Here is a 27,826-nt window from a genome sequence, read left to right as displayed (position 1 = left end):
GTGAATATGTCAAAAAAGCTCTCCAATATAAATCGAATCTTGTAGATTATAAAATTCCCGATGATACCACAACTAGCCTTTTTATCCCTCCTCGTCTTTGAGGAACACAAAATTGTTCCTTCATTTACTGTAGCGAATAATTGTGAATTAAGACATCGACATAAAAAATCTAAAATTAAGGAAAAATGACGCTAAAATTGAACAAAATCATACCCAAATATCAAATGTTCCCGAAAATTTTAAACCTAAATAACTCGAAAAATCGAAATTCAAAAAATTCTTTGTCTTTAAAATCTAAACTTGAAGAGCTTTCTAACGATACCACTCACGATTCTCTACGATGAATATATCGATCGGCCAAAATTGTTTGTACAAAAACACCCATTTGAGTATATATCTCTTCCCCCCCCCACCCCCCCTAAGTGGAGTCAGAACAATTATGAATAAATAGATGTTCATAATCTACAATCGGTAATGACAATTGAGTTTACTTTGCTTTCTTTTTCATGCCCATATAGTTTTGGCGCCGCTGCTATGCGAATAAATTAGTCTAATTAAACGTTGCCTGGTTTTAGAACAAAAGCTTTTCTGTCTTTTCTTAAGCTGGAATGATTCTAAAGGCGAAACCCAGTAGCCCCAGTTGTCATTGACTAAAATGCAGCGATATCCTTTCAAGGTTATCGCTGTGTTTCAATCAATCAAAATCTATTTCTGTCGTTATTTAATCAGAAATTAACAAGCAAGCTATTAGATTGTTTTAAACTTATCTACGAGGGTTCTGTGTGCGTTTTAAGAAAGAAGTCAGGTTTCGATCAATGTTGAGATTAGGAAGTTAAACACTGACCAGTAATCAAAACAGCGTCAAATCCTCATGTTTCGGTAGTTATAAGCAAATATCTGGTGACCTTTGACTAACTTTAAACCTCAACCAGATGACCAACTATGAATTATACATAACTAGTCATTACAATGGGTAGATCTAGTTATGATTATGTAATAATAACAATAGAATTACTCATAAGATAATCGATCTTATCTTTAAGAAGTCAAGGATGAGATTTTTGTACTCCAATTGAGCGCTCTTACGCATATTAAGTAAATTTACAAATCACCAAATCAAAATCAAGAATTATTAATTGATTCTTGGTTGATGTTTTGCTCTGTCAATAATTCACGACATGTTAATTCATTCAGATTAACTATCTTTATCTGCTGGAATTTCGCTGCAGTGAAACCAATTTTGACTCAAAATAATAAATTTGATTTGCGTATTAGTAGAGTTTGATTTAGTTATTAAGTTTAAAGTGTAAGCAGTTAATCTGTATCATCATAATAATTAAGTTAAGCTGTTCATTTGGTTACCGTCTGTCAAAATGAATATGAAATCTTGCTACCGCAGTTTGCGGGGTACTAGCCCGTTTGTGGTTTACATGTTTCAGAGTTTGTTTTTCAAGTATATTTATGCGTCATTTTACGCTTTTTTCGCCCAATACCTTAACGTGCAGGGACATCAGTTTCTGAGGTAAGTCAAGCATATAGCAATTCAAACGCTTGATGCGAAAGAGGAACACATAATTCGACAATTATGTTGGCTACATGACGATATACCCAATTCCAAAATACGCAATATCTTAATACATGCAATGCCAAAATAGCAATGCCAATATACCCAACTGTAATATTATTAACAAAAAGAACTTTGAAGCTAAGTTTGATATAGATTGCTCATTTTATGTTAAAAGGCAAGAACAAAGCAAGACAAAATGTCAACTGTTGTAACAATCGCACAACTATTGTGCACCAAAGATAAGCGTTCTCTCCTTGTCAGTTGTTCCCGTGCCATACAGGCAGAACTCTTGAAACGTGGCGAGCACTTCGAAATGTCTGTCTCTAAGTGGTGGCTCTTGTACGTTGTCAAACGGTTTTCGGAGGTCAAGCGTCAAATATATTGCCGATCTGGTTGGTAAAGACAGCTGCGTTGCAATATCGGACCTGATTGGCAATAGGCTGCTGGCAATTATCATCCCATTGACTTGATTCCACTCAGTTTTTGCGGTCTACTTCATTTGGCCTAAAATCTGTTTCGCTTGCACTTGTCCGGGAATAATTTCATGATTGTGCTCGTTTTTCTTTTTCAATAATTGCCTAAAGTTATTCGGTTCTGCTAGGAGGTGGCCCAAGTAATTTCGCTCACTTTTAGCGTCTATTATTTTAGTCAAATCCATTAACTCTTTACCTCAATTTTTCTCACCTCAATGGTTGTCTAATTTTTTACCTAATTTTAAAAATTGCCGGATGGTCATCAACGATGGCCAAAACAACAATTGACTCTGCTATCTGCTGTCTTGATTGTAGAACTTTTGATTCTAGTGGTTCTAGAATGCGAAGATTGCGAAGAACTAGCACTGGATATTTGTATCTATTTTGATCATCATAGCATTTGATGCAGCAAATCACTCTTCGCAGGTGTTCAAACCGACCTTCATTATTTTTGAAGGCTTTCCGATAGTGGTTAATAATTACTCTTGCGACAGTTTACTGGTATACCAGTACTGAGCATATTGAGTGAAACATGGAAATTCTACCGTTTTCCTCATATTTTGCTTACTTCTTTCAATGGCAGCATCGACATACACAAATAGAATCGCTCAAAATACGAGAAATTTGAATACATATCAAAGAATAGTTTAATTTATTTTTTAGAAAGAAATACACTTGCGCATTATCGGTCATTAAAAGCAGAAACGCTGATTTTTCCAAAACATTAGAAAACTTAAATCTTTCTTTTTTTGTTAATGGCTAATTGTTTTAAAATTTTACTAAAATCTTTTTTGTTATCTTCGTCATAACACTTGTCTTTTTCAATGATCAAGACGAATACCGCAAAATTAAGAATTTGAACGTACTTCAAACAACTTTACGAACCGGCAAAACAACTCTGCCATCAGCAATTGTCTTGTGAAAATCTCTCTTTATTTTATACTACCAAGAGAAAAAATGAAAACAGATTTTGAAAATATATGCAGAGCCAGGCTACATTCGCAAGAGTAATCATTTTAATCATCTGACAACCTTAAAAAATTTTGAAAAAGGATTTAATTCTTGAAAACGCCGAAATTTTTAACTTAACACTTTTGGTTTCAAAAATTGTATAAGCTTATTATTGGGTACATTTCAGTGCAGTTTTTGTGCTTTGTTCTTGCTGACCGATTTAACAATAGTTAAATCGGTCAACAAAACGGCTGAGGAGACAAATTCTTCGTTGTAACCAGTAATACAAAAGAGATACCTCCATTTTGAGCCTTTTTTTGTTGAATAAATGCCGGGCAGTGAATCGATCAAATTATATTAATTTGGTTGAATTACAAGACAACGGAAGTTGAGCTTAGGATACTTTAAGTGAATTTAAAAATAAAATGATGCACTGCATATTAGCAACGAAAGGCAAATAGTTTCAGCTTATTAAGAAATGACGTCACGTGCAATAGTTTTACGACCACGTCACTTTCCAGATATTTTTATCCAGATATTTTCCCCTACTGACTATTTATTGGTTATAAAAAGTTGACGACAATTCCAAAAAATTATCAAGAAAACTACCGTAGATCTTTTTAATCAATTTTTGACAGTGACAACCCATTTGGTAAACCGAGTAGGTCTTAAACGAACCACAACTATCGTACTATAAACCATTTCAATTTTTGTTTGTGAATGTGTTGTGTGTCAATTTCAGCATGAACAACTTGCTTCGGAATGCATGGAGCATGAAATGTTTCTTTTCATTCATCAGCGACTCTTTTCCTATCTGTGGGCTGAGGAGGCTTCCCTACGTGGCTGCTGGCCTGACTATCATCTTCATATGCAAGGCAATAAAAAAATCAATTTATATTATAGTGATGACTGAAAAATTGCAAGCTTTTGTCAATAGTTCGGTGACGTAGGTTAAAATCATTTGGCATTACGAAGAAACTAATCACTAATATAAAACGAATCGGTGTTTTCTGAGAATGCTGAAGGGATTACTCTATAATATGATACCTGAGTTCTAAAGACTGAGATGAACTTTTTTACTGCGTACACGATAAGAATATGGAGGACTAAAATGTCCCAAAATTCTCCCTACAACTTTGGTGCGCCTATTACAAATAGTGCGCATATTATAAGGTTCATTAAGATAGCTGTATCGTCCAATGTAGGGTCAGTGATTAATAGTCATGCGGAGATGCCAAAGTTGGCAAGTACCAAAATTTTAGCTGGGAGTTCTTCGGGGCTTCTTGTTGCAAGAGGTTTGCCTAATATCAGTATTTGAAACCAAATAGGCTGATACAAACCGAATAAAGTCATCATTATAAATATTCAATTAGATTATAATGTTCGCTCTTCCAATGCCCGAACCCTACTTTGAGTCGACTTATGACATCGCAAATGGAACTTGTTCGCGTGATGAAACTGTCATCCTGAACCCAGACGCCGCCAACTCAGCTTTAGTTTACTCAATTCTCTTTGGAATTGCTTACTCTTGCATGGCTTTATCCGATTGCTGTATCGATGGATTGTTAACACAGCGATCGATGTTGGAAGAGGAAAAGACACGCGGGAAATTGCTAACGTCAATTAAAATTACTGAGAAAATTACTGCAGCTCTGTTTGCGATACTTTTCGCCGTGTTTTATAACAAAGTGGATTATGGTGGAAGTTTTTGTTTTGGTCTGGAGTTCAATCAGCTATCTCTAGTTGCTGCTATTTTCTGTATTCTTGCATTAGGGAATGAACTGTTTCCTTAGAAAAAGAACAAGTATTTTTTTCTATCAAAGTTTAGTTCTGAGGTGGAAATTTTACGCAAAGGCGAATTTAGAAGAAAATAAACATAACATGCTCTCGAACGACTAGTGGGAGCTCTAATCAATTGCAACCTGCTTCAGTCGGTGGGGGGAGGAGGGAGGGAGGGAGGGGGAGCCTAAATGGGACTAAGAATTTCAATAGTGGGCTTCAAATATCCACATTAGAGGTTAACATATACCACTATTAAGATTTAAAGTAAAAAATGACACCCATTTCGGCGCACTTTTCATTTGACTTTTAGTATTAAATTGCCGCCAATTGAGTTCAGGTGCTTGAAATTGATTGAGAGAGTTTTTTAGATCACGCGAAAGCAAAAAGTCAAGGGCGTAAAAGTCACTCGAAAAGTCAAAACTGTCAAGCAAAAATTTTGCATAAAAAAAGACACACACGTTTACAATAATTGCTATGAACTTCGTTCAAGAGCAATTAATAAGGCCAATATTGTCTTACATAAGTAAAAAGACACTCTAAGATATATAAATAGAAAAAAATTGTGAGTGAATTAAATAAGATGTACTTTTTTTCGGACCTCTTATAATGAGTGAATGAACTGTATGCTAGTCATAATTAATTTTGTTCGGGCAGTTTTAAACCCCATCTGATCTGTTTTTCAGAGGAAGACTCGAGTAAGATCATCTGAAAACCATCTGAATTGTTTTGTTATTATTTTCGAGACGAATTTTTGTTTATTTTACTGCTTTTTTGCTAATTCTTGGACATATAATTATTTGATCTCTTTTGTGGTACAAATTGACAGATATTACATATTTTTCGTATTGCTGCCTTGTTTTGAAAGAGCTGATGGCTTGTTGAACAAAATGATTCGAAAAAATTATTACCAAAATTTTTGTACGAGTTTTTTTTTATTCTGACCTGTACTCAATCGGCTTTCTTAACAAACCAGCAAAATATGTCCACAAAAACTTTAAATGTTTAAAGTTGTTCAGTTTGAAATGCTTGAAAAACTGCTTTTAATGTTGTTGACACCCAGTGTTTCAGTTGTGAACCATTGGAACACAATTTTATGGTCGAAAAACCGCCGCTGAATTGGTTCATTCAAATACACTTCTTCAGTATGCGCTGTCAAAAATCGTAATTAAATTTCTGTTTGATCAGTCTAAATTCAGAGGAAAAGCAGACTAAGCTTTTACAATAGACAGTGTCTAAAAAATACAAACGTGACAAAATTCAATAATAATGTCATTCATTTTTTGCGTTATTTTTTGGAAAGGCTACACCTTCTTCGCTACATTAATCTAAGTTTTCGTTCGTGTAATACCAACCCTTCAAAGTGATCATCTCAACCAGGATGGAAAATGTAAAAAAAATGATTGCTTGATTGTTTTCTGATGTTGAGCAGTTTTGCTTGCATGGGGTGCTAAATAACTTTTCAACTTTCATGACTAATTTTCAAAATTAATTGTAAATTTCGTATTTTTTCCCGCATTTCTGACTCTCGATTTTTTTATAATTTCTGGGTAATAAAAAAATTTTCTATGCGTTATCTAACCCGGGTGGAGGTTTTGGGGGTATTTTTGTAAGAAATGAGGTGAATGCGGCGAAACAAAAATAATTCACCGCGTTTCACCGCATTTCTTACAAAAATTCACCGCATTTCTTACAAAAACTCATGTGTCGACTTTTGTGGTAAATTATTGTAAGAAATGCGGTGAAAGAAAATAATTCACCGCACTTGTTTTCCAGCGTTTATTGGATCTGATTTAAGTTGACAAGAAATATCATAGAAATAAGTGACAGATGGTACAGTGGAATAAGAAGTTGTAGACGTACAGGAAGTGAGAAATTCGGACCCGTGCACAAAAGTCTTTTTTGTAGGAATTCCGTTGAATGCGGTGAAAATAAATTATTCACCGCGATTCACCACAAACAGATGTTAGCAATACGCTGTGAAAACCGCATTTCTTACGAAAATTCACCGCCAAACCTCGACCCGGGAAGGATTTTTTTGTTGTTTTTTTTTTCAATTGAAAGTTGCCAAAGGCGATTTCTAACCTCCAATTATCCTTTTAAATAGAATGTTGGAACTAGCAGTGCGAAAGCCCAGATGGGCGAGCATCATTGTTATATTTGATGCTTTCATTGAGATAAGTCATTAGCAATATTCGCCAGTATGAGACGGTGCAAATTTAAAATATGACTGGCTTGTCTTCAGAATTTTTGATAAAATCAAGAAAGATCTTAAGTTGTTTGGTCACTAGGATTATAAACAGAATCGTGGCACCAACAACTCCACATAATGATTCACTAAGGAAGATGAGGAATAAGCCTCATGAATTCATAGTTTGTGAGAAGAGAAACAGTTCATATCGTTAATCAGTTTATACAATATTCTTCACCAATGAACGAGATTACGACGTGAAGTGCAATGAAGTTGGGTTCCGGGACAACCTGAAAAACATCTGGATCTTTCTGCAGACTTCTCATTTTCTGAAGCTCCTCGGCTATAGAGCATTTGTGTCAACGCTGTTCGGTTTCAGTGTAAGTAGAGCACGAATACTACACATGCAGTTGATCGCGTTGAACTACCAACGCGATCAACTGATGGCAGAGATAGAGATAAACTTACGATAGCAGTAATTGAAAGTTTTTTTTATTTTGAATTTATTTTCAAAGAAGTTGTGACTAAAAATGGGAGAAAACTTTCTCTTCTCTTAAATGAAATATGATATTTCGGTATCATTTTGCTTAAAGAGTTCACGTTCATTTTAATTTGTAAAATATGCCTCGGATCATCGTTAGCTGCTTTTGGTTTACATTTTTTAATAAATACTTGCCGATATAAAATTTTTATAAATATTGGTGGATGAATATTTCACTAGATCTTGTTTTCTGTGAATTAATTTTTGTCTTATCTGAATTAGCTACTGTCTGAAACTTTCTATTGTCACAAATTTTTTGCAACATCTGGTGAAACCGACGATACCATATTCATCTTTTCCTTAGCTTAAGTAAACTACTTTGGTTTTGGGTTTTTACAAGTTAAATGTGAGATTCTGTCCCAGTTAAGTTTACCTTGTCTTCATTAATTTATTTAGTCGGTTGGTGAAAATGTTCTTTTTTGTCAAAACAAACCATTGGTCATAATTAGATTTAAAAAAACTGATCGAAGTTTCTCCTCTTCATTGTTATTTTCTGTGTTTAAAAATAGAAGATTTTCATTCTCGAAACTAAGCTTAAAAACTTAAAAATTGGTTTGGAACGCACAAAATTGTTTTTTGTCTCAGGCGAAAAAAATCAAAAACATAAAAAATTGCGGGTTTTGCTGGCTATTATTGTCAAACAACTTTTTATGTTTTGCCTAAAAAATAAAAGAGGTTAAATGTCTGAGTCAACTGCAAATAAAATAAAACAACAATGTTCTACAAATAAGTAAAAAAAAATGGTATTCAGTTTCATAGCCAGCCAAAAATTTAGATATAAAAACAAAAAATATTTCAAATATTTTTGCAAAACTTCCAGTAACGTAAAGGTGTTGGGTCTAACAAAATAACCATCTTTAAAACACAAATGAACCCGCTTTTATGGTGCTATCGTTTAATCCAAACGAAGCGACATTTTTTTGTTTGAGGCTGAAAATACCTTTTAAAACAATTTTTTACATTATTTCTACATCAAAAGCATTGACTTGCGTTGGCCCGAAACGCGAAACAGTTGGGAAAGAAATTAATTTATATAAAACTCAAAGTTATCGAAGCTTTCTTACAAACACTTGTCGTTCTCTCTTGCTGCCCTGAACCGATGTGTTATTGTTGTCAGTCTCTCTAATTTTTAAAAGAAAACAGTTAACTGAAAATAATTATTGTTCCGACCCCTCTTGAGGGGGAGGAACTATATACTCAAATGGGTTTTTTTGTTCAGAAAAGTTTGGCCGATCGATATATTCATCGCAGAGAGTTGAGACTGGTATCATTAGAAAGCTTGTCCAGCGTAGAATATGGAAGTAACAGTTTTTATGGAAGTTTTTTTTGTTCTTGTTTTTTACAGGGAGTTATCGAGGTTTTAACTTTTGAGAAAATAGAGTGAATTCCCTTGATTTTATTCACATTTTCCGGAATTTTCGCCAATTTTCGACTAAAATTTCTCTAAAATTTTTTTACTAAAATTTTTCAAGAAAAGCTTGTTGATTTTAATTTAAAGACCAGCAAATATCCTCGTTTGTTTTTATTTAATTTTTTTTGCCAAAAACTCTGGCTAATTTTTTCAAAATTCAGACTTCTTCATCAAAAACAGCACGAACTAAGTTTATTTAGTCCATTTTGATCAAATTTGCAGGAAGTACACACCCAAACACCACTAACACAATCTTTGTAGACTCAAAAAGGGGCTATTTCTACTTCAACTTCCATTGCGAGTGTCCGTTCTTAAAATTTTGCCGTTTTTTGCTAACTTCTCGTTGATTATCAAAAACGTGTCATTTAATTTTGATTTTTAACTAACGAAATATCTATATCATTATTATTCGAAAAATTAAGTGTTCTTAATGGACGAACAGCCTTAGCAGGGCTAGTTTTGAAACAATTTTGGACAACTAAAATCCAAAAATAATTCGGATTGTAACCAATCGGTCTTTTCTTTAAAAAATTTTGATCTTTTTTATTTTAGTTAAATAACAGAACGTTTCAAGTCAAAGCTCACTATTGATAGGTCCAATTGACTACCTAATTAGCCCCAAATTAGTGTGTCTAGTTTATTACTTGAAAGCTTATGGTCGTCTGACTTCTACAAATATTTGATTTTTAAATGAATAATTGCTTATTGAACTTTGCCTCGATTTTCTCTTTATTTGGTCCTTTTGTAGCTTAGTGTCAGAAATGAAAGAATGCTTCTCCGTTCTACTAAATTCCAATCCAATCTTTATTTTGGTTTTATGCCTTTATTATGGTTTTATGGCTTTGATACTACTAGATTTCACATTTTATTTTATTATTAGGTATTTGCCCATTTTTCACAATTTCTAGTTCTGTCACATTATCACGTTATTGACAGTTCATATATCACATTATTGGCGTTCAAAATATAGCAAAATTGATAATAGTATAATCCATAAAGATATAGATTAGGGTTTTAACGGCTTCGACACTACGTTCTCGAAGATTTTAATTGATTTTTTTTTAATTTTGTCTTCAACTGTCGTTTTTACTTTGTCTTTATAGTTGTATGAAATTTCCTGTTCAATGACCCGGTTTCATTGGTTTTTCATGGAAGAATAGATGAGCCGATATTCTGATATTAGTAGATAGCTGATGGCTTTCATTACTTTGAAAACAATTGTTTTCCAAAATTAAAAAAAAAACAATTTTTAACTTCGCAATTTTGTTACTTTTTGTCCTAGTCTCTTTAATTACAAGCCACAAGTGACATTATTGTTGTCAAGAGAAGGTGTAAAAAATCTATAGTTTTTAAAGAATTCGTTATGACTTTACTGGTTTCGACACGGGTTGACATTACAGGTTGCACATTACCAAGCCTCCTTGTGTAGAATTTTGTTGTCAACTTAAACCTTTATCTAGCAAAAACAAAAGTGTACATATCACGTCACAAAACAAACGAAATGAAAAATATATGGCATCAAACGATATAACAAAGTCTTTGCAGACTAAAAAATATACTGAAAAATCGAAAAGAGAAAGAGATAGTGGGATGGTGGGCAGAGAGAGAGAGAGAGAGAGAGAGAGAGAGAGAAAGAGAGAGAGAGGGAGAGAGAGAGAGAGAGGGAGAGGAGAGAGGGAGAAAGCAATACATCCACCTAAAATTTTAAAACAATATTGATAAGGACGCTGATGTTGTTCCAAATGAAACAATATTGATAAGGACGCTGATATTGTTCCAAATGAGAAGCATATGTTTTTAAATAAAATTTGGCTTAAACTGTTGAATTGAGCACTAAATGTTCTCTTGCGTTTTATTTGTATCCTGAACGTCCAGTTTTCTGTTTTAGAGGCAACGTTTTCTGCGCAAAATCAGTGGCCAGAATTTTTCTTTGGCTTTTTGGTAATCATTAACATGGCAGAGGCTACAAAAATTGAAAACTGACCGGGTTGACCAAACTTAGCATAAAAGGTACCATATATGGTGACTTACTTAACATAAAGCGAACCATATATGATATCTTACTTACTAAAAAACGGGCCATATATGGCCCTTAAAAGTCAATTGTTGTTGTTCTACGATCTTGCTATGATTCGTAAGGTGTCATATATTTTCTGATAAGTAAGTTTCCATTATTTGTTTTCCTTTTTATGGAGAAGCTGATAATTTATGGGTAATATTTATGGTCCGTTTTATGGTTATTAAGATACCATATAGAGTCCGTTTTATGTTAGTTGTAAGATACCATATGTAATCCATTTTGTGGTTTAGTAGGATACCATATATGGTCCATTTTATGATTAATAATATACCAGATATGATACGTTTTATGATGAGGAAGATACCATTTATGGATTGTTTTATGATAAGCAGGGTACCATAAATGGTTCGTTTTATGGTAGGCAGGGTAACATATATGGCCAGTTTCATGATAAAAAGAAGCACCTGTCGATAAAATCTCTTTAAGTCCATTTAAAGACTGACTTTTTGAATTATAGGCGTTTTGTGATTGATAAGTTTCTTTTATGGAGGTCAACCCGGGTGGTCAAATAGAGAAAAGTAGAGAATCAGGTAAAGTATAAAACAAGTGTTAAATTAATTGGAATTCAGTATATAGTTGTCGTGAAAGAGTGCTCAAAACCGCCCACTTAATTTTTTTTTTTAAATTTTTTGTCCTTAAAATAATTTGGTGATAGAATTTGATAAAAAGCCCTGAAAATCTTGCAAAGAGGGTTCGAGTTTGGTTTTCCATTTTTCTCTTAGTCACCTTCCTTAAATTAGTCATTTTAATCTGGATTCCGATTTAATCTGGATTCCTAATAACTAGGGTGAGCATTTTAATCTATTCCTTGACACCATAATAGGAATTCCTTTCAAAACTCCTATTAAAAATTCAAAAAAATACTGAATCTCATAAATTATTTCGGATATGGTTGCCAAGAATGCGAGCTCTTTGAATCTTCGATACCAAGTGCAGTAACAGAAAACTTTGGGAACTACCTCCCTCCCCTCCCCCTGGAAAAAAGCAGAAGGGAAACTGCTCCTGAATTTTAAAGATTTGCATGGAAACTGTTGTTCCTTCGGTATGCTTATGTGTGTGATTGTCAAGTATGCGTAATCTCTCTATATGGCTTCGATATTCCCTGAATCGTGTGCTCTTTTTCCTGGTACCCTCGGTCAAATATGGGCGCGAGTGGACAGATTCTAATTCAGTGAGCTAACTTTAAATAAGTGAGCTCTTTATTGAATAAAATGTCTTTTTAGACACCAGCCAAAACCAAAGTGGAGACGCGCTGGGTGAGAGTCGAACCCTTGATCAAAGGATACCAGAGCGTAGCAATAAACTTGTTAGCTGCCCTTGGCATGTGGTTCTTCCGCAAGTACTTCATCAACTCCAACTGGCGCAAAATGATAGTTTATGTGACTTTTCTGGAAGTAGTTCTGAGAGCAGTCACTGAATTATTGGCTTTGTTTGGAATACTGAGGCACGGTGATTTGTCGTTTGTAACAACAGAAAAGTTGAATAAAACACAATATTTGAGTTTTTTGTTTTTTTTCTTCAGTTTAAAAAATGTAAATGGCACGACTCATTATTTACATGTCTATCCTTATTCAAAATTTTGGTCGAAATCCAATCGAAAAATAAATATATTTTTCTTATCGTCGATTGGAAAGATTTTAGTCACTAAAATCAGTAGAAATTTTTGTTAACATCATCAAAAATGACAAATCACACCTAAGTTGTCTTTAGAAATCAGTACTTCTGGTACGCAGATGATTTAGTGTATGGATTCTTCTACAACTGGATTTTCTTCACCAGCTCCCTGATCGTGATCGAATATGCACCCAAGAACCTGGAGGGCACATCCTTCGCAGTACTATGGGCAGTGGCATCGTGTTCGGGAGCTATCGGTGAGTGAACCAATATTATGCTTTCCATCAACTGGTATCCTTATGTTTTGGGGGGTACAAATAGCTGTAAATGGGTTTACGAGGTTCCACAATTTCCACTGTTATTCCGGTCGAGCCCTTACTCAGCTCTAGGTGCAGACTCATGAGAAGACTTTAAAAGTCTAGTGGTGGGGGCCAATACTATAATTACACGGTCCAGCAACTAGTTGAAGTCCAGCTAAGATCTTTTTCATAGTTCCACCTGAAGTCTTTTCATTGCCAATTAGAGTAGAGCAAGGTCTTTTCATGGGTCCGCCATTAGTTTTTTCATAAGTCTGCTTTTTTGAGAATTTGGAATTTTTTGAAATTTTTTCTGCTTCTTACATACAGAAGCATCACCGAAACAAGAGTAAACAGCTTTGCACCAAAGCAGTCCAACTCGAAAAACAGTTGGAAAACTGCCAAAAAGACTTAAGAACTTTGTCAACTCTAAAGATAAAGCAGTTATGGCAGCTTAAGTATATTAGCATGTCAGTTGATTGAATGAAACCTTTAAAGTGTATGGTCCTATTCCCCTTGGCCATGACAAAAAATGTCGTTTTTTTCTGTTTGTTTCCCTATCCAAAATTATGAACAATCTTTTCTAAAAAAAACAATGATTGTTTCTGAGGGATTTGTGTTTTTTCAGAATCGTAGAAGATGAAACATAGATGTTGACTAGATTATAAGCAGTATGGATCAAACGAGTTGCACTAAAAAATTTTTTGGCAAAAAAGCAGCTTTATGACAAGACTAATAGTGGACCTATGAAAAGACCTTAACTTGACTTGGTTGGTTATGGAAAGACTAATGGTGGACCCATGAAAAGACCTTAACTCGACTTGTTTGGTTATGGAAAGACTAATGGTGGACCCATAAAAAGTCCTTGCTCGACTTTAACTGGTTATGAAAAACCAAGGGTGGGCTCATGACAAGACCTTGCTCGAGTCTAATTGGTTATGAAAAACTAGACCTGGATCCATGAAAAGATTGTTTACTACTTATTAACAAGAGATTTCCAGATTACAATGAATTGCTAGGTTGCACACGTGGGTAAAACATAAAACCCGCAAATTTTACAAATCAAAACAAATCAGAAGTCATCAATCAATCAAAACAAATTAAGGAAAATCAAGCTTGTGCTTGAACACTCCGGGCCGCGTGCATGAGGGTAAAACTGAATACTCTTGTTGTATTTTACAATTTAAGATTTTCGACAATCAAGTTTATATTAATCTTTTGCTGATCTGTAATTTCAAGATTCTTTTGTAATGTCGAAGTTGTAAAGATGATCTGCTGGCAAAATTGAAGGCATTTTTGGCTTTCTCTCTTTCTGTGTGTGTGTGTGTGTGTGTGTGTGTGTGTGTGTAAACTTGTTGTACACTCTTCCGGGGCGACACATATACACCGGCTATATGTTGGTGAAAGTTGGTGATCATACATTTGCTTCGACGTTTTCATTTGATGCGTGGTAGTTGGAATATTGTGTTGTTGAATGACAAGGATATGTGAAAATAGTTATTAGGCTTCATGGGGGCTGTGAAAGTTGAAGTTTAATCGAAGATCGTTGGCAGTATATCCTTTAAACTCTGTTGATGTGAAGGTGTATACTCCGTCGATCTGAAGGCTGTTGACAAAATTATGTGGGTTGGATTCCGGAGACGTTAGCTTTTGTCGAACTGACAAATAAGTGCAAAGTATAACAAAAACTTGATGATGACTGTTGTCGGTGAGGGCAAAGAAACACTTTAAGCTGGATTTTGCGTAGTTTTAGGGAAGTTAAGGACTTGGGGAAGTTAAAATTCTCTTTTCGTTTTGTATTTTCACAGCGTTGTTACTTCTTCATGATTGTTTGAGCTCGATTGTTTGAGCTTGTGTGAATTGAATATTTGATACGCTGACTTTGGACACAATGATTATGGAAATTTAAAACCAATACGTCGTTTGAAATTTAAAGTTTAATGGTTTCAAGTATTGTGTAAAACTTTAGCTAATTTGACTGCTGGTCTGTTCAGCACTCCAGTTGATGTCTTGATTTCGAAGGATCGTGCTCGTCCGTCCAATCCATTATGGCATTTCGCAATTCGACCCATTGGCCAAATACCTCTCGGAGTGAACTCATGCAATAGCCAGACTAAATCGCCTTCTTTCAATTGTTCTGATTCTGTTCTCCACTTTGGTCGGCTGATAAGATCTGATGTGTACTATTTTTGCAAACGTTTCCAAAAATGATCCAGTAATGTTTGTGTGTAAGAGAACTCCTTTTTACTAAATGTTCGGCTGGTTGATGTCAACGGTGCTAAAGGGCTGTAAGGGCGTCTTAATAAGAAATAATTAGGGGTTAGTGCTTCTTCATCGTTTGTGTCTGAAGAGACATATGTAATTGGTCTGGAGTTGAGAAGTCCTTCAGTCTCGGCTACAATTGTCTGAAAAATTTCGGCTTTCAATTGTTGGCTGCCTAAAATTATGAGCAAAGTGCGTTTAGCAGACTGAATTAGCCTTTCCCATATCCCGCCGAAGTGAGCGGCTAGAGGTGGATTCAGTTTCCATGTAATATTTTGCTGCTGTAGCTGGGACTTGATGTAGTCGTTGTCCACATTGATTTTGCTCAGATCCAACATTTTTTTCGCTGATGTGAAGTTCGATCCATTATCAGAGATGATTAACTCGGGATATCCTCGTCGCGAAACAAACCTTCTAATGGCTAGTAGACAACTATCTGTGTCCAATGTCTGACAAACCTCCAGATGCACAGCTCTAGTTACAAGACAGGTGAAAAGACATACGTATTGTTTTTCCAATTTGCGATTTGTGTGCTCAATGAAAAAGGGTCCGAAAAAATCTAACCCAACATTTAGAAAAGGATATTGTTTTCCTGCTTCTGCGAATCGGAAACTGGGTAGGTCGGCCATGAGGGGGGTGATATTTTGTGCTCTCCATCGTCGGCAAATGAAGCATGTTTTACTTAGTTGTTTCAAAAATCGTCTAAGACCTATAATGATGAAATCTTGTTGCAGGTGTGCTCGGACAAACTCTGTTCCAAGATGTCTACAGTCGTTGTGGGCTTGCTCAATTATTAATTTGGTAATATTATCCTTACTGTCAAGAATAATTGGATGTTTCTGGCTGTAGGGTGTTTTAGCGTGCTTTAGTCTGCCTCTTGCTCGTATTTAACCATCTTTGTCCAGGAAGGGAGTGAACTGTAATAACTTGTCCTTTTTGTCTAGTTCATTTTTCCGTTCAAGGTTTCTTATGCTTTCGTAAAAAGTTTTATGCTGTGATTGTCTCAATAGATGGTGTCGTGCGTCTTCGTAACTGTTTGTGACTGGTCGTTTTCGAAAGATATTGACTGCTTTCATTACTGTTTCGGTCCGTCGCATAAGTTTATTCCAACTAGAGAAATCATTAGTGTCAATAACTGTGTTTGAAGTTTCTGTACGTAAAACGTTTATCGCTGTAAATTGCTGATCTTTTTGGAAATTTGGAACGGGATTTTCTAGGAGAAATTTTGGCGCTGACAGCCATTTTTCTTTCAAGTCTGTTAAAGAAAGTCCTCTTGTTCCGTGATCTGCAGGGTTGATTTTACCAGGTACAGAATTCCATTGTTCTGACGTAGAGTTGGCTAAAATTTTTGCAATTCTATTTGCTACAAAAAATTTTTGGTGTTTTGTTGATTTAATCCAACCTAATGTGGCCATGCTGTCAGTCCAGAACTGAATTTTGTCAAACTGTGCTGTCATTTCGCTTCGAACAAAAGAAGCAAGTTCTGCTCCCATAGCTGCTGCTTCTAGTTCTACTTTTGGGATGGTTGTTGTTTTAATGTGGGCAACTCTTGCTTTGCTAATAACATATTGAGTTGTTATTTCTTCTGCGCTTGTTGATCTGATGTATATTGTCGTTGCTATTGCTGTACTTGATGCATCGCAAAATATGTGAAGTTCATGCTTAGCATCTGGGTTGGGGATCAGACATCTGCTAATGGAAATCTCTGGCATCTGCTCATATTCGTCGACCCATTGCTGTAAGTCGTGTTGGAACTCTCTCGGAATCTGATTGTTCCAGTTGTTACCTTGTTTCACTATTGATTGAAGAATGCATCGTACTCTAATGGAAAACGGCGTGATGATTCCAAGGGGATCGAACAATGATGCGGCGAGTGAGAGCAATTGACGTTGTTGCATGCTTTTGACATCCAGTTTTAAGTCTGGTCTTTTGAAGATGAAAATATCTTCCTTGGCATTCCACATTTGTCCTAAAATGCGTTGCTCTATCGCTGTGTCTGCATTTTCTCCAGTTATTTTCATGACTGTGTTTGAGTCGTTACTAAAAAACTTTGTAAGTTTAAAGCCACCTTTGTGTAATGTATCCTTTACCTCTGTTGTTGTGATTACTGCGTTTTCGGTTGTGTTGAAACTTTGAAGGTAATCATCCATGTAGAAATTGTTTCTTATGGCTGAGTAGGCTTCGGGATTACTTAATTTGTTGTCTTCCGCACATCTGTGGAGTATGTAGATTGCACATGAAGGGGAACAAGTTGCAGCAAATATTAGTCTCTTGTACTTGAAAATTGTTTCTTCTCCATCTTTGTTCCACAAAAATCTTAGTGCGTCTTGGTCTTCTGTTCTGATGGCAACTTGCATGAACATCGCTTCGATATCACCGGTTATTGCAATCTTGTACTGCCGAAATCTCAGAAGAAGTCCAACAAGGCTGCATAGTAGATCTGGTCCGGTCAAAAGAGCTTTGTTAAGTGAATGTCCTTTGTATACTGAAGCTGCATTTGTGACCCGTCTTACTTTTTTCTTCATTTTTTGTTCAACGGGGTGGTGTGGGAGATACCAAAGTTGTGAATTCATGAAGCTGGGTTGACGTTGTGTCTCTTCAACAAATCCATTTTCGATGTCTGCTTCGATGGTTTGGTTGTAACGACAAAATAGGTCTGGTTCCTGTTGAAGTCGGTTTTCAAGTGACTGTAATTGTGCTTTGGCAAGAAAGTAGTTGTTCGGTAGCTTAGTGTCATCTTTCCAAGGTAGTCCGATCTCATAACGAGAACCGTTGTGGCATGTCGTCCTTTTTAGTGTTTCAAGAGCTTTCCTGTCATCTGCTGTCAGTGTCTTTTTTCCGCTCACTAAACTTTTTCCCTCCATTGTCCAAAACATTTGAAGCATGTCGTTCTCTATTTCCTGTTCTGGGTTCTTAATTCTGTTGTAAAGCGTGATGTTGTAATTGATTTCTTGTTTATTACTGGTTGGCTTGTATTTCTGTGGTATTGGTCCTGTAACGGTCCATCCAAGCTGCGTCAAGACTCCGTATGGGGTTCCTGGTGGTCCTGTTGTGAATTTAAGTGGTTTTGTTGCTATGAAGGCATCCGCTCCGATTAAAACTCCTATTCTGTTATCTCGTATTTGTGGAAATGTGATGTTGTTAAGATGATCGCAGTCGGCGCAGATAGAGTTCAACATCTCAACGGGTACATTCGGCATTTGAAAGTCAGATGCTGACGTGGCGTACACCGGTAGGTTGAAAAGAGGTCGGGTGCTGTTGAGTGATCCAATTCCCAGAAGAATTTCAGTTGATGTTATGATATGTTCTCCGTAAAGTGAAGAAATTGGTACTGCAATGTGATCTGTGTTTTTTATTCCGAGTGCTTTTGCCATTGAGTTTGTTATTTGTGTGTTGTCGCTCCCGCTATCCAAAAGAGCATATGTTTCTATTGATACGTCTTCTGTATAAAGGATAACCGGAATGGCTTGAAGTTGAACTTGAGGTCGTATCCACGAACTGATTTGGTTGTTGCTGCATGTGTGATTTTGTGGTCGTAGGTTGCTGTTGTTGTTGTTAAAGTTCTGTTGCCTTTGGCTTTGATTTTGTGTGTCTGTTTGGTTATGAGAATGTCCGGTGTTCTGTTGTCGTGAATTTGTATTTGGCATGAAGTTGTTCGGATTGTTATAGTTTCTATTGAAGGTGCTTCCATTGTTGTTATTGGGATTGTAATTCTGATTGAAACGGTTAGTGTTATTGTTTTGACCAAACGAATTACGTGTGTTGTTGTTATGATTGTAACCAGCCATTCTTCCATAGTTGAATCCATGTGGTTGAAACTGTGATCTGTTTGCGGTTATCTGTGTTTGGTGTCCGTTGTTTTGCAGACCACGATTGTTGTGATAATTGTTTGCAGATTGGTTTTGAACCTGGTTGTTTGTTTGTTGTTGCTGTTGGTTTCTTTGCTGTTGCTGAGTTGGTGAAAATGTCTGTGAGCTGTTAAAGTTGTTTCTGTGAATTGTTGAGTGATGAAATCCGTTGCAGTTTTCGATTCGACATCGGTAATGACTGTTACACTGTCCTTTTGGGTGTTCGGTGAGGCAATTTGGGCAAATTTTCAGTTGTCTTACTGTTTGTTGTCTTTCGTTAATATCTTTATTGAGGAATTGGTTGCATTTTCCTAAGTTGTGACTGCAACCACATAGAGGGCATCTTTTGTTACTTTGCTGTTGGAAGAGTCTGTTTGATTTTTTAGACGAACTGTTTTCTTGATTGGTTGGTCTTTGTGATGTTGACAAATCTTCGCAAGCTTCTGCATAATTATCGATCCAGTCCTTAAAATGTATTAAATTAGGTTGAACAATAGCTTGTCTAACGACGTATTCGTTCCATCTGATTATCATTGTTGGCGCAAGTTTATCTTTTGCAATCTTAAGGACAGCTGAGGATTGAAGATCTGATGTGAAATTGAAGTATGAACGTTTGAACCATTTGTCTAAGAAACGCTGCAAAAGATACAAAACTTTCGGGGTTATTAATGGTCGGTCTGGGCCATTGTTCCAACTTATCAAGGTAAGCTGCTGTAACATGCTGTGGTTTCCCGAATCGTTTTTGTAATTCTTGCATTGCTTCATTATAAAACTCTCCGTTGTATGAGTATCCAATAATGCTGTCTTTGGCTCTGTCTGTGAGGGCGTTTTGAAGATATGTCATCCGTTGGGCATCTGTCAGTGTTACATTGTCATGTATTGTGGCTTTGAAAAAACTAAACCAGTCGTGCCATCTCAATGGATCTCCGCTGAAGGATTTGAGTTGAGTTTTTGGAAGATTAATGGTGGATGTGACATGTTGTTGTTGTGCTTGTCGTGGCAAGAAAATGTTTTCTGTTGTCTGTGTATGTTGAAACTGTCTGTCTGGTTGTTTGCCAATTCTGTTGATGTAATTTGCTAGTCTTTGGTCCTGTGCGTTTAGATTAAAATTGCCAAGATTGTTGTTCGTTTCTGGGATTAGGTTGTTGACGGCTTTTCTTCTCAATTCTCTTTCATTTGATTGGTTACCTCTATTGATTTTGTTCGCATCTTGATAGAAATCGATGCTTTGAAGACATTGCTGATCTTGATTTTGAACATGTTCGTGAACATTCGAAGTACTTTGACCTTGGGTCTCCTGAAATCGGGTATTTGTTGAAGCAAGGTTAACATCATGGATCTTGTCTATTTTTCTTGCTCTTTTTCTGGCTCCTTGTATTTTTGGTTGTAGTCCATAATGCGTTGGGTTACTGCTTAGTCTGATGTTGTCGATTTGTTGATGATCGTCGCTTTCATCGTCTGTTGATTGTAGATAATTACTGTCGTAGTCTGTTGTCTGTTGATTTCTGTGTAAAGGCGTGATTTTATTTGATGATTGTTTCCTGTTAAAAGGATGTAGGTTTCGTTGTCTTGATTGTTGCTGATGTGGCTGTGTTTTCTTTTGTGTTTTCCGTTGGTCTCGGATATTAGTGTCAAATGTCTGATATGAACTGCTATCAGATTCGGTACTTACATCTGATTGGTGTATTTTTTGTTTCCTTTTAGCGTGTTCATTGGATTTGGGTTTGTCGTTTGATGTAGTGGTACCAACATCGCGTCTTATGGTGATTGGTCCGATGTTTTGCTCTTCGTAGTTAACTTCAATTGCTTCTCGGGTTTTTGTCAAGTCCTCACCGCCATTGCTTTTTCTTTGCTCTGCTGTTATGTGATGGTCACCATTATTGAGTGGAAAACTGGCTATCATCCTTGACGAAGTGCATTCGGTGTTTGACTCATCATTCGGCTGTAATGTTTTCTCGCGGACTTGTGTGAAGTTGGTCTTTGGATCGGTGCGTCTCTGTTTTTGACTGTACCCAAAATTTCTCAGAGGAAACTCAATGTAGGAATTCGGGTTACACTGGTTTTTACTTTCTTTGTTGTCGGAGTCCCCTCCTTCCAATGACGTTGTATCTGAATGGGTAGCGCTCATTATCAATTGGTTACTTTGTTTTCTGTCATCGTCATATTTCTGTCCATATTGGGGATTTCTGCTGCTTTGTTGTTTTTGTTTTTCTGAAACTGAAAGTGTAGGTACTTTATCTGTTCTGTTCTCTGCTTTTGATCTGCCTCTCAAATTGTACGTTTTTTGTCTATTGTAGAAGGGTTTAAGAGTTGTTGAGGGTTCGTCAATTTGGGTGTTAGTTTGATGTGGTTTTGCTCTTCTTTGCTGCTCTGGCAAATGGCTATCGGAGTCTGTAGTAATTTCCCTTGAATGGTCTTTGCCATATTTTTTCCATTTCAAGATAACTAGACTTCGTTCTGCTGATCTCTCCATTATTTCTTTCAATTCATTTTGTGTGAGGTTGAATTTAAAAAGGTCGTCACAGAGTTTGTCTAGTTGCAGCTTTTGTTGAGAAAGAGACTCATAGGACAAATTGATGCCCTCTAAATTCTCCTCTTGAATCATTGCCTCAAGGTAGTCGACATTGACTGCCCATTCTGCTTCTCTCCTCTGCAGCTGTTGTTGTATAGCCTTTTTCTTATTATTGGCGCCAGGCATATTGATACAGGTGCTTTATGCAAGAGTTTTGAACTTTGTTCTTGTTTGATCTATCAGTTTGTCAGTTTTAGTTTTTATTAAGTTTTTGTAACAGCTGAATGAAACAAGTATTATCAAAAGCAAATTCAAATGACACGCGTAAGAGTATTCAGTTTGTTTGCTGCATTAAAACAGCCGCTCTAGACGCTTTTTTCTTGTTGTCCTGTTAATGTTTTGAGGGTGTTACTGCTCTGTGGGAGGACGATATGACTGCTTTTATACGTAAGCTACAGATTTAGGTGTTTTACCTTTTCGATACAAAACTCCTTTGTTCTGAAATTTGAAAGAAAAATCAATCAGACCTGTTTTGTTTTTAATGAAGTGAAGTGTGTTGTGGTCTGATTTTTCTTTTAACCTAAACTTTGTTGGGTCTGTTGAACTTTGCAGATTGTCAGAGAACGTCAATTTTTTTTTCACTGACGAATAATATCAAAATGTGTTTGTTATCGCCTTTGATGCTAAACGTTATTCCTTGACGTTTAAATCTTTTCTGCAACGAACAACCTAAATCCGAAGTTTTTTTTAACGTGCCCTCTGAAGTAGAAAGCGTTTGACTGTAATTGCTGTGTTCTTTCTTGCTTTACATTCTTTTTGAATCAAAAAATCGGAAACTTGATGATAATTAACTACGATAATAACAAATTGTGGGTGTTCTTCTATTTTTTTTAATGTGTGTGTATGTGTATGAACACTATCTACTCCAGAGTTGAAAGCAATGTACACGCTTCCTGAGAACTAAAAAACGTTATTGAACGCTAATCTCATCGAGGAATATGGAATATTTTGTTGCAAATCGAAAAAGTGCAAAGCTTGTTTTTGTTTTTTTTAAACAGGAGCGTGGACAAAGTTTTCTTATATTAGATAACAGGTATATAAATATGATATTAGCATATAAATATGATATTAGTAGGTATTTTATAGGTATATAATTATATAAATGTTACTTCGGATGAAGACCCTTTGATTTTTTGTTAACTTTGTTCTTCGTTAGAATTTGAAAATGAAATTAGAACTATTTGGTTGCTGAGAGACAATCTTCTGTAGACGTCATTTCTTGTTACACATTTTTGTACTTATCTATTCCTTTCTTTCTTCTTTTTTTTTCAACTCTCTATCTTCTTTATTCTGGTTCTTCGTTATTGTCGCGAAGTGACGGCTCCTTTCTAAAAGGTTCTAAAATACAGCAAACATTTTGAGTTATAGGAACAATGGAAATGGTATTGAGAAAATTTTTTTAAAGTACTCCCTGATTTTGTTAACTTTTTTTCGGTTTCAGAATTTTGGTTGCTTTCAATGTGTTTGTCGTTGAAAAAGGTCACCAATGTTTACTACTTATTAACAAGAGATTTCCAGATTACAATGAATTGCTAGGTTGCACACGTGGGTAAAACATAAAACCCGCAAATTTTACAAATCAGAACAAATCAGAAGTCATCAATCAATCAAAACAAATTAAGGAAAATCAAGCTTGTGCTTGAACAAAGATGTTAGTTGGACTATAATGTTTTTTTGCGATTATTGGTTTGAACTGAAGTCCATTCCTCATTTTGGGTCGAGCTAAAATCTTTTGTAAAATTTTCGGTCTAGCTATAGCTAAAAATCTTTGTAAAAAATCTAAGTCGAGCTAAAGTCGAGTCTGTTTCAAAGTCCAGATGAAGTCTTTTCATAGCTCAAATGAGTCGGGTGTGGTCTTTTCATAGTACAGTTTGGTCGAGCATGGTCTTTTCTTAAGTCTGTACCTAGATCAGGGTAGAGGTATTCTCCGCTGCTCAAAACTGTGCAGGAAATGTAAGTGCGGGAGGGTTTGTATGAGAAATTGGTAAAAATCAACATTTATTGCAAAGTGGCCATGATCTTCTATTTATGAAATAATTCAAAGACCAGGAAAGAACCCACAGTTTCATTCCTAGTTTCCTTTTCTCATTGTTACAATGTGACCCAAGTTTGTCTTCTAGAACCCATGAAGCTTTAATCCGGTCAAGCTATAGTATAGCGTAGCCAAATGAAAACAGGCTGCAGTATCACAAGAATTCCAAAAATCTTCCGCAGAGGTGCCATAAACCTACTTAAAACACGCACGTGCAAATTTCAATCAGCCAAAAATGTTCAGTGACATAAGTGCCTTTATACATAGCCGTTAGCTGACTTCCGTTGACTTTTGTCTTTTCAAAACGCGCACTCTTCGTGTTTTAAGCATGATAAAGTTTCTCTGCAGAAGTCACTTCGAAATTCTTAACATCACTAACAGCTCTGAGGCTCTCTATAAAGGCCAGAAATTCTAAATGATCTCCAGCAGAGTCACGTGACCTATACTTTTAACACCAAATCAGATTGGGTTATCATCATAATCATTTACGAATGTTAAACAAAAACTTTTTTAGGAACTGCTCTTGGGAATATCGTGTACAGTTTCTTTGACGTAGTCAATGACGTCAGATACATGCGAGACACGACAGACGACAGACTTGCTGTGTTCTACACTTTCCTAATAGACTGGTGCATGAGTTTGTCAACAGTGTTCTTCGTGTTCCTCCTTCCCAAACAGAAACCGATGGCTAGAGAGTGGAGAAAACAGGTAACCGTGTAATATAATAAATAAATAAATTCGTTTTCGGTTAATACTCAAGTAAAATTTACATTACAAATTTATTCAATCCGTTTTATGGAGCACCAAACCGAGTGGCCTCTTAAGGCTTATCGCCTGTTTTAAAGCGCCAGTGAGTAATTTTGAAATTCCACAATTTGATAGGATCTTTTGGAGCATCGCCTAATATTGATAATATTGATTGCTTGTGCCTTAGTTGGTCTTGTCAATACAAAAGGATAACCCGGTCAAAGTATTCTTTTCCGGAGTTTTGGTGCAATTGTAGCATGCCTGGTCATGGTTCTGGAGGTAGTAGGCATGCTACAATTGCACGGTTCTTGCGAGTCCTGCAAGCTCTGATTCTTTAAAAACTTTAAAAAGTAATTTGTGTTAAAAGGATTTGAGAGACGTAAATTTGCGTATTGACCATTCCATTAAAATAGCCCCTCCACAAAAATAGCCTCCCTCCCCAATAATAGTATGTTTTAGGTAATCTTGGTTTGGGTATGCACACTATGTCCACTTATGCATGCTATTGAATAATAACATAATACTAAAAATTGTCATTAACTGTTATCAAGGAACAAAAAATGTAAGAAACGACCAGGAAATGCGCTATGCAATACGTAAGAAATGAGCTAAAAGGGGGTGAAACTTACGTAAGCACTCAACTGAATTTTGCTGAGTTATTATGAAATCAATAAGCATTTCTTCTGCACGAAAAAAATTGCACTTTCGCCGAATTTTTGACATCTCTGCTTATGTAGCTGCGCTGCAAACAAGCAAAAAGCGCCGATGAAACTGAACGTACTTGTCGGGCCATTGGTCAGCAAGAAGTCCGTCTAAATAGGTAATTCTTTTTCAATTCTTTTTGAAATATAGGTATTGACGTGAGTGCCGTTCATTAAAAGCTCTCGAAGGAACTTTGAAGCAATTATTGTAAATGTATATTTCGTTTATGCAAAGTTATCGCTTGACCATTTTCTAGAACTTTCTTTCATTTTCACTTCTTGGTGTGTCCAACGTTTGTCTTTATGTTATATAATTTTCCGGGTTAGTGCTGAACCTTATTGTTCAGGTTGATCAAAGATCGCAAAATTTCCAATATGAGTGCTGAGGCAATTTTTTAAACCAACTAATCAATAACATTTTTGAAGTAAAAGCGTTGAGACTATAAAACTATCGCTAAATTGGCTTTACCAAAGAAAACCACTTTCACAATCCTCTGGGTGAATCAAAGCTTTCAACACTAGCGTGTCAATCTGTTTCGCAACTTCGAGATCTTTTGAAACCGTTCAAACGCTTTCGTTCTCTTAAATGATTGTTTAAAAGTAAAACAGACTAACCTGCTTCTTGGAAGCTGTGAATAACATCAATTATGTGGCAATCAGCAGTGATTTATTTCCGTTTGAAATAAACAATGAACTGTTACATGAATTTTATTGCACTGCCTCTCCTCCCCTCCGAACAATTACTAAAGCACCAACTAGACCCTGGAATTTATGGAAAAAAGTCCTGGGTTCAGCCTTGGCCCAGATGTGAACTAATAGATAAGAGAAAAGAAAAACTGAAAGAGAAAAACCTCGAATGAATTTTTTTTTCACATTTCCGACGTGATCTGTGAAGCAGAACAATATTGACAATTTTAACAATATTTACTTTTGCAGAACAAATTTTTTAAAAAGTTTGGCTGATCGTTTGCGCCCGTTTTCGAGACATTATTCATCAACTCTCTTGACTAAATTTGCGATGCAATAATCATCATGGAACTTTCGGAAAACTCTTGTCACGTCTATATCAATTCTTCAGGTTTGAACAGGAGCTGATCAGCTGTGATTTGCGACCTCAATACGTGCTATCACTAAAAAAACTACTGATCAGGTCTTTAAACTCGTTCCGGGATGAAATTAGGTCACCAGCTAATTTTTTGTGCTCTGTGTTTTTAGAGCATCATCATCCGAGTTCTAACATAGCTAACAATTTATTAAATATGACATCACCGGTTAAAAAAGGGGTAAAATTTTGTTTGATGTTTGATCAATCAAAAAAGGTGAAATATCATTTTCATCGTTTTTTACGACATTGGATGTTTCTCTATTCAGTGTCCTTCTTTCAGTTTTGTTTTGAAGGATGGTGACAACTCGGTCCGTGGAAGTTAAGTTCCTCTTTTAAAAACTTTAAATTAAGATAATTACCAATGATAGGTAATTTACAAAGCTCTTTTACTGGTAATGAAAATAACAACGGTTGATATCCCTACCTTGATCAGGTCAGAACAATACAAATCAATGTCAGAACAGAGCCATAATACTCGGTTGAACCTTTATTCAACAGAGTTTTTCTAGTGAGCTTTTGCAGTTTTGATCCAATTTTTTGTCATAGGGTGAACAACAGAAGCACCGGAAGACGGCAATATTCTTGCTACTTTTCGTCAGTTTTGGATTCGGAATCTCTCTCGTGTTGTCCTGTTTAACTCTGTTCGAGAGCACCAGATGTCTTATAGTTGCAGGCGGACCAGGGTGCAACGTAGAACCAGAAGAAAGTGTCGGATGAATTCCAGATAGAAAAAATTTATAGTAGACCGCTGAGAATCTTGAAGAGTGACGTCAATCTTTTAGTGTAAATATATTTTCGATAAAACCAGTCCCATAAGGTTGCAACGCTAGTGAACGTTTTGGAGGTTAAACCCGAATTTCAAACATGACCCATAAAGTTGCAACGGCAGCGAAACGTTTCACAAGGTCAAAAGTTCAAATTTGAAACGTAGACATCAGCGCATTGATACTCAATTTCATGCCTCGAGGTTTTCGAGCGTTTGCGTTGCAGCTTTATGCGCCTTGCTATAAAACATGGCTTAAAGTTCATACACAAAAACTCTAGGAAAACTCTAGGCATGCATATGAACATCAATATACAGATATCTTCTTGTTTCAAATGTAAAATTTTGAATCGTTTGCTAGCATTTCAATTTTGTGAAGGTATCTACTGTTAGTCCTATAAAGTTGCAACACAGGCGAACGTTCTAAAAACAACAAAAAACTAAATGAGCATCAAAATATAAATGCTCCTACTTGAATTTTTCAAGTTGAACTGTGTCCATTGAATGTTAGTTAGCGTCGCTATTTTATGGGACTGGCTATAGGCCTCTATGCAAAATTAAAAAGTGTTTGCTTACTTTTTTTCTTGGACCTACTTGCAAGAGCGATTGCTAAACACGAAAACCTCATATGACCTTGAAATATTCGAACATCTTTTAAATAAGGTAATGCTTTATCTATGGATAATAGTGATTTTATAGACACCCATCTTAAGATTTCTTGCTTTCAAGTTGCATCCGTTAGTCTGCTGTGGAAAACAGCTAATTTAATTTGTTCGTCGTCGATGATTAAATATAAGTGAATAATCCACATACATTTGTTTTTCAGATTTAATTCACTTTCAAACGGGCATTTGCAATCGAAACCGAATTTATATCTGGCTTGTAATGTAAAA

General features: G+C 36.0%; 1 protein-coding gene across 2 annotated transcripts; it reads left to right on the top strand.

The window, feature by feature from the left end:
* Nucleotides 1-1,230: 1,230 nt before the first annotated feature.
* Nucleotides 1,231-27,059, top strand: LOC142350906 (uncharacterized). Of its 2 annotated transcripts, none has more exons than XM_075402914.1 (8): nucleotides 1,231-1,522; nucleotides 3,734-3,866; nucleotides 4,365-4,749; nucleotides 7,181-7,341; nucleotides 12,217-12,437; nucleotides 12,704-12,864; nucleotides 24,132-24,325; nucleotides 26,717-27,059. In XM_075402914.1, the coding sequence occupies exons 1-8, from the start codon at nucleotides 1,374-1,376 to the stop codon at nucleotides 26,885-26,887; spliced, it is 1,575 nt and encodes a 524-aa protein (XP_075259029.1). In that variant the 5' UTR covers nucleotides 1,231-1,373; the 3' UTR covers nucleotides 26,888-27,059. The 2 variants fall into 2 exon arrangements, with proteins under 2 accessions (XP_075259029.1, XP_075259028.1); XM_075402913.1 differs by having other exon boundaries at nucleotides 4,365-4,764.
* The last annotated feature ends 767 nt before the right edge of the window (nucleotides 27,060-27,826 follow it).

This window comes from Convolutriloba macropyga, chromosome 12 (assembly GCF_964194025.1).
Source record: "Convolutriloba macropyga chromosome 12, txConMacr16.3, whole genome shotgun sequence".
NCBI lineage: Eukaryota > Metazoa > Xenacoelomorpha > Acoela > Convolutidae > Convolutriloba > Convolutriloba macropyga.
The sequence above is the reverse complement of the archived record's forward strand: the minus strand, read 5'-3'. Positions and strand labels throughout refer to the sequence as shown.